The sequence below is a fragment of the Morone saxatilis genome, unplaced genomic scaffold (assembly GCF_004916995.1).
Source record: "Morone saxatilis isolate NCDOM2014 unplaced genomic scaffold, NCSU_SB_2.0 Contig12, whole genome shotgun sequence".
Lineage (NCBI taxonomy): Eukaryota > Metazoa > Chordata > Actinopteri > Moronidae > Morone > Morone saxatilis.
In genome coordinates, this window is record NW_023339674.1 from 9230559 (window position 1) to 9241056 (window position 10498).

Genomic DNA, 10498 nt, shown 5'->3' on the forward strand with positions numbered 1-10498 from the left:
AGACAGACAGACAGACAGAGCAGGGAAAACCCCAAGTTTATATTAAACTAACTGTATGCAGTGTAACGCTATTAACAGATCAAATTAGTGACTCGTTCACCTCACTTTTCAGTTTTTCTAATATGGCTGTAACGTGTAGTGGTTTTATATCCACGTTAACAGTTTAATGCGTCCAATCAGATTTAATTCCTTGAATAAAGTCAGCTGAGCCAGGATTGACTCTTAAATGATAAAATGCTTCTGGCTGATGGAGCCGACTACAGATTCACAGTAGCTCTTTGTGTTCGTTTTATTGACAGATGTTGGTCAATCACATTTCTCAGGTGATCATTTCTTTCTTTGCATATTAAACTAGGTTATGGTGAGTACACACTTTAAAAGCACAAGAACAAACCTGTTTACATGTTAAAACCAACATGTACTCAGTAATCTTGTGATTTTTAGGACCTACATACCAGAAATGATACACGTGACGAGGGATTGCAGGGAATATGGGTAGACGAACAGAAAGTGTCTACAAGCAGTACTTCAGGAGTAAATAACAAACAAGTGCTGTTTCTGGCACAAGATCTCTGTGAACTGTGATGAACTGATTCAGACTTGCCTGGCTGGCCTTGGCGTTAACGTTGCCCTGACCGAAGAGCTTCTTGACCACAGCCATGTCATCCTCCTCCTTCACAGTAGAGAGAGCAGCCAGCATGATGGCCGTGTAGCCCGCCTTGTTCTGCTTATCCACACTGCACACACCTGTAGGAAGCAGTTTTCATTACTGTGTATTTAAGCATATGCACAAGTGCACCGATAATGTTTTCCACCCCGGCCGTTCTGTCTGCGTAAGTGTCCGTTTGGGGGTGTATTCAGGCCTTAATGCAACAGTCCTGCAATAACCTTCCAGGAGGTTATGTTTCATTTTTGTTGAAACTGTTTTACAATCTCTAAATGCTTTGCTCAATTGAGAGTGAAGACTTTCTCCTAACTTTTGTTAAAACCTCTCCGTGTTACAAAGTTATTTGCTATATCTCCGGTTTGAATGAGGCGAAGAACATTGTTTCAGGTAAGGCATGTCCTTGAAGTTGATGTCACCCCTTTAAGCAACTACTTTAGATTTAGAAATCTCGACGCTGTGATCTCAGATCGTCTTGTATCGTTAACGTCAACCATGTTGTATTATTTTTTATTTAACATAGTATTTCTATCACAATTATATTTAGCTATTTGAGCTGGACCCTTCCAAACTAATTGTTTGGATTACTAAGTGAATTATCGTTTTAGCCTGTACGGCAACATTCAGTAGTGTAGTGTTGGTTATTCTCAGACGGTCACTGACCTGTGTCCAGCAACAGCCCCACCACACCGAAGTTAGAGTGGGAGACACTGTAGTGGAGAGCCGTGTTGCCGTTGCCGTCGGTCATGTTGACTACGTGTTCCAGTAGCACTGATGACACCTCAGAGAACGCCATCAGGTAGTCCGAGACCCGTGAAGGCTGAGCCATCTTGGCACTAGAGATACGGAACCACTCGAGCTGGACCGTGTGGGTGCTGGAGAGCTGAAGGTGAGGGTGGGAAGCCATAAATTATCTACAAGTATTGTAAATGAGTGAGTAAAACAGCATCTGAAGCATATCTATCTCAGCATTAGATCATAATAAAGTTGTATTTTACTAGTGGTAGTTTCTCACGAAGTTAAAAACACTTGTATGGACAGTGTATTTTGGCAAAGTCAAACAGTATTAGTTTATAGCAGTCTGACATTCCATGTGAATGTCAAGGGAAGTCTGTAATAGCATCTGTTGTTGAACCCAACAATGATGCAGTTCCTGAGCCTTTTCTCAGTCTAGACTGTACTGTTATTGTTACATGACAACCCTATTGTTTGTGATTAATGTGCCAAAACTATCCCTAAACAATAAAATACAGTCCCACAGCTTTCAACATCTGTACGTAATTACAATTTTACATTACGTTAATAATGAAGTTACAAAGTTAAATGTTTAACTCAGTAAAATAAAAGTGTTTTAAAGAAGCATGCAGGGACGCACCACTTCCTTACTCTTCAGTGTCTTAATGTCATCGTTCAGGTGGTTCTTCAAGATAAGGCAGGCTTCACGCATTTTTGAGCTCAGCTCAAATCTGTAACAACAATGTGTGAAGTTGACACAAAACAATTTACTATTTTCTGTACTGTATTTCAATTGTATGTGGATTTTACAACGTGTGTTTATACAATGCATGTATATTTACACAAGACTTTCTCTTTGTCATGCAACATGCTTCATTCACAGCACAAGACTTTAATCAGGAAACTACATTAACACATCGTCTGTGGAGTCCAGAAACTGCATAAGTAAATAAATCAACTTGTGTTTAACTCGTACTAAGTAATGACTTACTTCTCTTTCACAGCATCAGATGAATAATTTGTGGCTCTCAGGGTTTCCTCATCAGTGTCACTCTCATCCAGGTTGACGTTTCTCTCCTCTTCAGATGTTTCTTCCTCCAGAGCCGCCTCATCCTCCTCTGTGCTGTCCAGGCACTCGCCTTCTCCACTTTCTGCAGAAGAACTCCCATCTTCCTCCTCCTCTTCGTCCTCCTCCTCTTCTTCTTCACTGGATGTAGATTCATACCTGGGAGACACAAATATTTGTTGGAATACGAAGCAACTTATGGAGTTCACATTTTAAGCACTAGGAAAAAGGCTTTTGTTTCTTACGTGTCAAATCTGTGACCTGCTCAAAGTGTTATTTCCAACCTGTCGTCCATCTGCCGACATTATTTTATTTTTACTGTGGTAAAAAATAAAATTAAGTGTTATGTTACCCACCCTCCATTTAGAATGCCAACGAACTGCAGGCTCTTCTTGCCGGTGGTGCGATTCTCGCCTGAGTTACTCCCATCCTTCCTCTTCATGATTGATTTCAGCATACCTTTTACCATCAAGGAAGCAGATGGGTGAAACAATAGTTCAAACAAAGTACACCTCACACATTTTGTAAACAAAATTATGTTTTATTATTATGTCATTTTTTAGTAAAAATATTTCCTATCTGAGTGGGTAAAGCTTTATTTTGGTATAATAATTCGCAAAATAATTCAGTATATAGGTGTCCACCAAAAAATGTTAAATAATATTTATTTAGTTTTAAATGATGCAGTTCTTTCAAACAGATTCCTCGTTTCTCTCTTTAAATTACTACCAGATTACATATTAGGTAGACTTTCACTTCTTTGAAATGATTCATAAATTATGAACTTGTGTATAGTTTCTCCATTCTTTCCCAAACATAAACCCCAGAGTGCACTTGCTAGTGATGTGTTATGTTCCACATTTGTTAAACCTACAATGAAGATGAACACTTAAAAGGTTCTCACCCGTCTTGGTGTTGCTGGGTGCAGTCTTCACTCCTTGTTCTTCCTCTTTCTTCTCTGCCATACTGACCACTTCTTCTGGTGAGACCTTGTAGTCAGCAATGGTCATTTGTCTCTTCTTTGGCACTTTCTGCTCCTCCATCTTTTCCTCAAACAAGATCTCCCATTGGCACCCAGTGCTGACCACTGCAACAGGAGCTGGTTCTGCCGTTTCCACTAAAGCATCAGTCTGGGTGCCTTGTTCAATCTGACCTGTTGTTAAACTCTCACCTACACATGCATCGCTGAACTCAGGACAGCAAAAGACTGCAGCATGCTTCAAAGCAGGAGTCAATGTCTCTACCTGGACCTCCATTGTGTCTGGTTTTGCAAGAACCCCCTTCTCGAATGTAACTTTGGAGGTTTTCTCCTCCACTTGGGCTTTAAGGCTCAGCAGGTCTTTGTCAGCCACACTGAGCCGGTCCTCTAGAGCCACAATGGACTCCTGTTGGAATTTAATGGTGTCCTGTAAGGTGTCGATCTCCCGCTGTGCCTCGCTCGTCAGCCCAAGTAGCGACTCCATAACCCAAACCTCAGCCTCTTCCGTCTCCACTATGGCCTGTATTCCCTCCTCATGAACCAGAGGCGACTCTGTTCCAGTGCCTTTCTCACAAACATTTACCCTGGTGTCCTCAGAAGCATCTTTCATACCCTGGCTGTAGTAGAAAACAACAGAGTCCATTGGCATGCTGTCCCCAACAGCCACGGATTTCTTTTCAACAACCACTTTTTCTGGAGCTTTTACTAAAACCTTTGATGAAGGTTCTGCAGCTTTCTCTTCCCTCCCTTCAAATTTCTCAGTCAGCCTTTTCAGCTCACCAGATTTTCCAAGGCCTTTATGTCCAGGCGAGGTTGGTGCAACCAATCGACTGTGGATCGTTTGAAGGGTCTCTGTGGTTTGGGTAGAAGACTCTGTGGATGGTTGCTTCTGCTGGTCCGTCTCCATGGCTACTTTCTTCTCCTGAAGGGCTAACAGGAGCATGTCTTTCTCTGCACGAAGCTTGGCCACTTCTTTCTCAAGTGCAGGGACACCCTTTACCCTCTCTTCCATCTCCTTCAGCTGTTTCAAGGCTGTAGCCATCTGCTCTCTAACTGTCTGCAGCTGGCTGGGTGGGATTGGAGTCATTGTGTTGCTAGCAGCTGGAGTGCTGAGCCCAGAGGTCTGAGGACTGGGTTTAGTCCAGCTAGTCTGCAGAGGCTGAGTAGATGGAGAGGGTAAGCGCTGTTTGGGAGGATCTGCAAGCTGGAAGCGCCCACCATTCTGGTGCTGGTGGGTTTGCTCCTGTTGTAGCCGCCGGCTAGTTTCTAGAAGAGTCCGCTCAACTCTGGGGTTGCGTTGCGGTGGAGGGGGCGGCACTTTGGCTCCAGCAGACAGCGGAGAAGCATTTAGGAGGGTCACGGGGGAAAGACAGAGCCCTTCACAGGGTGCTGACCCAAGGCGGTTGCGTGGTGGCGGTGGTGGAGGAGCTCTGCCATCCTCACTGGCCGGTGATGCCAGAGACTCTGTGGATGTCCAGCCACTGGTACGTCCCCCCACACTTGGACTCCTCTGGGAGAGTTTGACCCCTCGACCAGAGCGCCGGGAGCTGACCGGGGCTCGACGGAGATTGTGCCCACTTTCTATCTCTTCGACATATTTGAGGAAGTCCAGATCCAGCTGGAAACCATACGGAGTCTGGACAGAGTAGGAGCCAGGCTGGTCAGCCTCCTCCTGACTGGAGTAGATGAATGGAGAGCCCAGATCTGAAGAGAAAAGGACATGTAACTGGACAACTATATACTTAAAGATGGGAGAGTTTTTCACCAAAACAAAGTGTGCCTATACGTGAGGTCTAACAAACATGTTGATGTATTTATGATCTCAAAACTGTTGAAGTGCCTTTTTTTTTTTTTTTTTAATTGTTAACTTTATGTTGCCTTTGTTAGCACAACGCTGCGCTCCTTTTCTCTTTGCTACCAACTGTCAATTAGTGTAGTAGCGCTTCTATGTGCGTCCTTGAGTATGCACGATGGACAATACAAAAAAGACCTTAACACAACTAATGGCAACAAACTCCACAGGGTACCTTTAATTAATTCTGCATAAACAGAAACATCTTAAACGTACTACAAGGAGTTTTTAACTGGTTATGAAACAGTCAAAATATAATACTGATGCCTTTTATATGTCTCACATAAACAGAACATCAGCGAGAAGATATAATCTATATTGTTATTATCTGCCTGCCACCAGGTCAGATTCAGTCGGATTCCCCTTTGAAATCAATTAAACAAGGTAGTGGAAACACTACCACTTTTGTCCACAGGGGCCAGAATCAACAATAAATGATGTTATTTGTTAATCAAAATATCACTTTTACACAAAAAAAACAGCAATACAGTCAATACACCAAAAAGCTGCAACGTGTCATCATATTGGAGCTGGTCTAGGTGTCTGATCTGTAGCGTTTACAGTACAAGCAACATGAAGAGACAACAAACAATTTCAAATACATTTTGTTTCTTGTGGTTAACAGCATTGTGATACTATCTGAACCAGCTTAGTGTGGTGAACTCCACAAACCCACTACTGGCAGGTTGAAACTAAGTATTTGATTTATTACAACAATAACTAGAGTACACTGAGAGAACAGTGAGAGAAGCCTCAATAATTAAATTGTCAGTCAAGAGTGAGTGAGATGTGAGTCTTACCAGGAAGCTTTGGGTTTACTTGCACCGACTGAGTCATTTTTCAGGACTGGGACCTTTCAGCACACACGCAGCTTCAAATCAACACCTGGCTAAAGAAAACACACAGTGACATGAATGCATACATTATGACTGTACTAAAGGAAATAACAGGATGTAATTTCTGAAACACTCTACAGTAGTTTGGTAAAAACATTGACACAAGTCTTTCATTTGCTACCTACTGACTGACAAGTGTGTTGATTTTATATTAACTTTTCTGTAAGCATTAAAATCACATGCTCCAAATGTTTTCCATCCTATGAACATGTTTTTTGGGAGAGGAGACAGCAAAAAGATCAAAAAGAATACAACTTCTTGACAACCCACATGGCTCCCTGCTCTCACTTTAATGCCGAACGGCTTCTTTATAGGGGTTGTAAACTTGCTAGAAGGTGCGGAAATACCTGAAGAACTTTATGTTTTCTTATGGCTCGTTAGCACGTGTGACAGCCTGTGACTGAATTCAAAAAGGTGAATTCCTTTCTTTCAGCGATAAAGAGGTTTTGTTAAATGAGCCTCTTGTTTGCTTTTCCTCTGAAGAGGTTTGAAGGATGTTGAGACTGTCATCATCGTCAAAGAGAGAAGTGTGTGGGTGTTGTTGGCTGTTGTCGAAAATGTGCTGTGTGTGTGTGTGTGTGTACGCGTGTGGGTGCCTGTCTGTTTTCTACTTTCAAGCTAAAGCTGTGAGATCCATACAGTAGAACTTACATTTAATTATAAGTCACTAACAGTGCAAGATTCATGCCTTAGATTCAACAGTACATCTGTGTGTGAGCGTGCTCCTATATAACTTCTGACACAAAGAAGATTGCCGTCAGGGGAAACACCTCAGAACAAAGTCAACAACAAAGAGCTGAACAGTTTCCAAAAACCACAAGACAGCTGCTCCATTAACAACAGTAACACGCCATCCAACTCTACTGAAAAACCACAGGATTCCTCTCACCACAAGACCACTAAAGCCTGCCATACAAACTGCTTCACTGGGAAATCTATTGTTTCCTTTGGACATCATGTCTATTTATTCAGACACGGACAGAGACACTGCAAGGGGAGTGTATGGTCAGCCAAATGTGGAGCACCTTTGTAGCCGAATGGTTACAGTGCCTGCCAAATGGCTGCTTGGTCGCAACTGTTGCTGGATTGATTCCAGCCGGCCACCTCTGGTACATGTCATAGCCCTCTGTCTCTCCGGTTTCCTGTCTGCCTTTTCACCTTTGGAATCGAGTCATAAAAGTCTGACAGAGACTGAAGCTTTTTCTGTCATTCATCATCTTTAATAGTCGAAAATGATCTGTTCAAAATGTCTCGACAGAATAAACTTGAGGGCTTTTCTTTGTTCAGTCATTGTAGCTTTAGCTGCTCATATTAACAACCTGGTTCTTCTGTTTGTTTACTGCATAAACTGGATACTTGATGCTCTGGATAATTATAATTATTGTATATTATGTATAATAACAAGAAGGAAGCACTAACTTTAAAATGACAGATTCTAACTTCAGAACAGTACAATGAACGCTGTTGGTGTTGGGGAGGTTACCTCTCTCAGCCGCTCAGTTAGCGATTCATGCAGCTGGACGTCAGGCTGGTTCCCTCCTCCCTGCTGCACACAGCCCTGAGAAAGAGAGACATACAGGAGTAGACCATCAGAACCGTATTAATACTCAAAAACACATCATAGTGCAGTGACACATGGTTTACTATAGCACAAAGATACTGCAGCACGGCACATCAACAGTACCGTACAACATATTAACTTACAGACAAGCTACAAACACGATGAATGCAGATACTTCCATACAGGGGACACCAGTGCACTGAAGGGTTTAAAAATGAGACTCCTACGCTTTGGTGTTCAGTTACCAAACCTCAAACCAGCTGAACATTTGGGACTGATATGCAAACTGAATATGTTGTGTAAGAATCCCTCCAGTGGAGTTTCACACTCTTTACAAAACACTGAAGCTGTTCTGGAGGCTTGTTGAGATCCTACACCTTCTGGTGATCTGCATATATTTGTCACAATTTGTCATCTACCTGCAGACACCAACAGAGTGAATCTGGGAGGCTTTTGTTACTTCACATCAATCAAAGGCAACTTGTTCCATTCAGAATTAAGTTTGGTGGCGTAGGGCTCAACGTTTTGCTCGGGGGACTGTTATGATTGGTCAAATCTGTAGAAAAGTTACAGTTATTGGACAACATTTCAAGGTTGCGCCAAACGGGGGTTTCACAGGGTTGAACTGATTAAATTTCCGTTTGTTTTTTCGATCGTGACATTGCAACTTCCTGTAGGAACTAATTAGATGAAGAGAAACATTTGGAAGACCAGAGAAGAAGTCACCTTAGAGAAGCCAAGATGTTCCCATTGGAGGGTGTAAATATGAACGAGCCTTAACGCTGGATAACACCACAAACCTCACCATCACAGGTGTGTGTTTACAAAGAAAATTATAGGCTGTCTTATTGCTCTCTACGTACGTGGGTTTGTGTGTGTTTTGGAAATATGACATAAAAATATTTTTAGTGCAAATCTCAGTTTCTTCTTAGAAACAAAGAGAAAAGAGCAACACAAAACTACAGATACACTGTTTAATATGAAATATGAAAATACAGTAACTTGTACCCCCCACACACACGCGCGCAGTTGTTCAATTAGTTTCAAACATACACACTCTTGTAGCAGCACACACACACAGATGTGTTTTCCAGCAGCCTCGGGCACATTCCTAACACATGCTGTTGCAACACGCAGGTCGTCCTTCTAGCTGACTGACTACTGATAACCTATAAACACACACATCATCTGTCAGCTCAGACAGTAAAGACCACAACATTCAGACAGACAGAATTAAATGATATCAGGGGTCATTATGGACAATGGAGTCATTACAATACGAAAAAAAAAAGAAAGAATCTTCTGTAACTGATAACGACGCTTCTGCTCAGTGTCTTCTCATCAGCCACAGCTCTGTTTCTCCTCAGTGTTACTGTCAGTTTCCACTATCAGGTCGAATCGCAGTAAACATGATGCTGCTGTCCAAACCAAACACACACACACACACACACACAGACAAACAAACAGACACACACACACACACACACACACACTTTTCAGAGATGTGACCTCACCTCGTTGGTTTACTTTGGTCCAAACCCGAGAGAGGTAGTTTACTGTACTTTGAGTTTTCGTACTGGGTTTGTTTAGGATCCAATACGAGCTAACCAGAGCTTATAAACAAGTCACATGACTCAAAAGGTTTGTTTATTGGGCAATTTTAGCAACATGTAATCCTGCCTGGTTGGAATTAGAGAAAGATTTTGAAGTTGAAACATATCTGGCTTCAGTTTATGCAACTTCAGTTCAGTGTCTGCAATGGGTAGGTTGGATTACGCTGCTATTTCTGTAAAGTACAGCTAATTTTAATGGTACCTTATCCAAATTAACTTGTATTAAGCAGGCTTAGTACAGTTCCAGTGGAGCTGCGATATGTTTTGTATCGATGACAACAAAGTATGTGTCTTAAAGCTCAAAACAAAGAGCAGAGTTTCGATGTGACGTCATCGTAACTGGCGCTCAGAAACACTGTGTGCAGGCACTACGTCATTTATATTTTGACAGCAACACTAAATTTAACATTATAAAGAAAGCCAAACAGACGTGATGATGACGACATGCTGCGGATATTCAGAGCTAATAACTCGTACGCAGTCAGATGAGAAAAGCCGACGGTTTGGGAACAATCATACTTGGACACAACTGACTTCTCTGCTTCAAACATGTTGTTATAAGATCAATAAATATATAGTTCCTCCTCTACCAAGCAGACTAAAGTAAAAACATTAGATAAACCAATGATAGAATCTGAATAAAAAGTCCAGTTGAAGTTTTAGGACTTTTCTACTGCAGGAAATTAACAGTCGTCACAGGTTCTGCTTCAGTTTCCAGTTTCTTTTTTGGAACTTTGTTATTGATCATGAGCTAATTCGAAACCGATAATCTGACAGAACAACACAGTGGAAACGAGGCAGAACAAAAGGACGAAAAACGTACAGGTCCTTAAAAAGGTTCAGGTGTTGGGGAGCTCCATGTTGACTAAGGGACAGATCAGATGTTAAATACATTATTTTGAACGGAGATGTGCAATGGACGGCGCTCAGAAGCGAAACCGTTCGTTACAATGTGCCTGTTTTTTATTTTTATTGTTGGTTTAACAGAAATAGACTGATGACATTATTCTCATGAGGCAGAATCATAAACTTTTCTTGTTTGAAGACAATTATCCACTTCAGTTCGTCTCCCTCAGGAGCAAAGAAATCAGAAACCACACCGTAAACTGCAGCGTTTTACTACCAACAACTT

General features: G+C 41.9%; 1 protein-coding gene across 2 annotated transcripts in view; it reads right to left on the minus strand.

Moving 5' to 3' along the window:
• Window positions 1–10498, minus strand: part of kank3 (KN motif and ankyrin repeat domains 3) — a 30291-nt gene that overhangs the window by 5188 nt on the left and 14605 nt on the right. Inside the window, exons 2-9 of one of the 2 annotated variants that reach the window (XM_035653024.1) lie at window positions 7676–7750; window positions 6097–6185; window positions 3370–5148; window positions 2822–2924; window positions 2391–2624; window positions 2040–2130; window positions 1328–1547; window positions 605–747 (exon numbers count right to left, since the gene is read on the minus strand). In XM_035653024.1, coding sequence (XP_035508917.1) covers window positions 605–747; window positions 1328–1547; window positions 2040–2130; window positions 2391–2624; window positions 2822–2924; window positions 3370–5148; window positions 6097–6133 — 2607 coding nt within the window. In that variant the 5' untranslated portion in view covers window positions 6134–6185; window positions 7676–7750. The remainder of the gene's footprint in view (window positions 1–604; window positions 748–1327; window positions 1548–2039; window positions 2131–2390; window positions 2625–2821; window positions 2925–3369; window positions 5149–6096; window positions 6186–7675; window positions 7751–10498) is intronic. The other variant, XM_035653025.1, reaches the window with a different exon arrangement.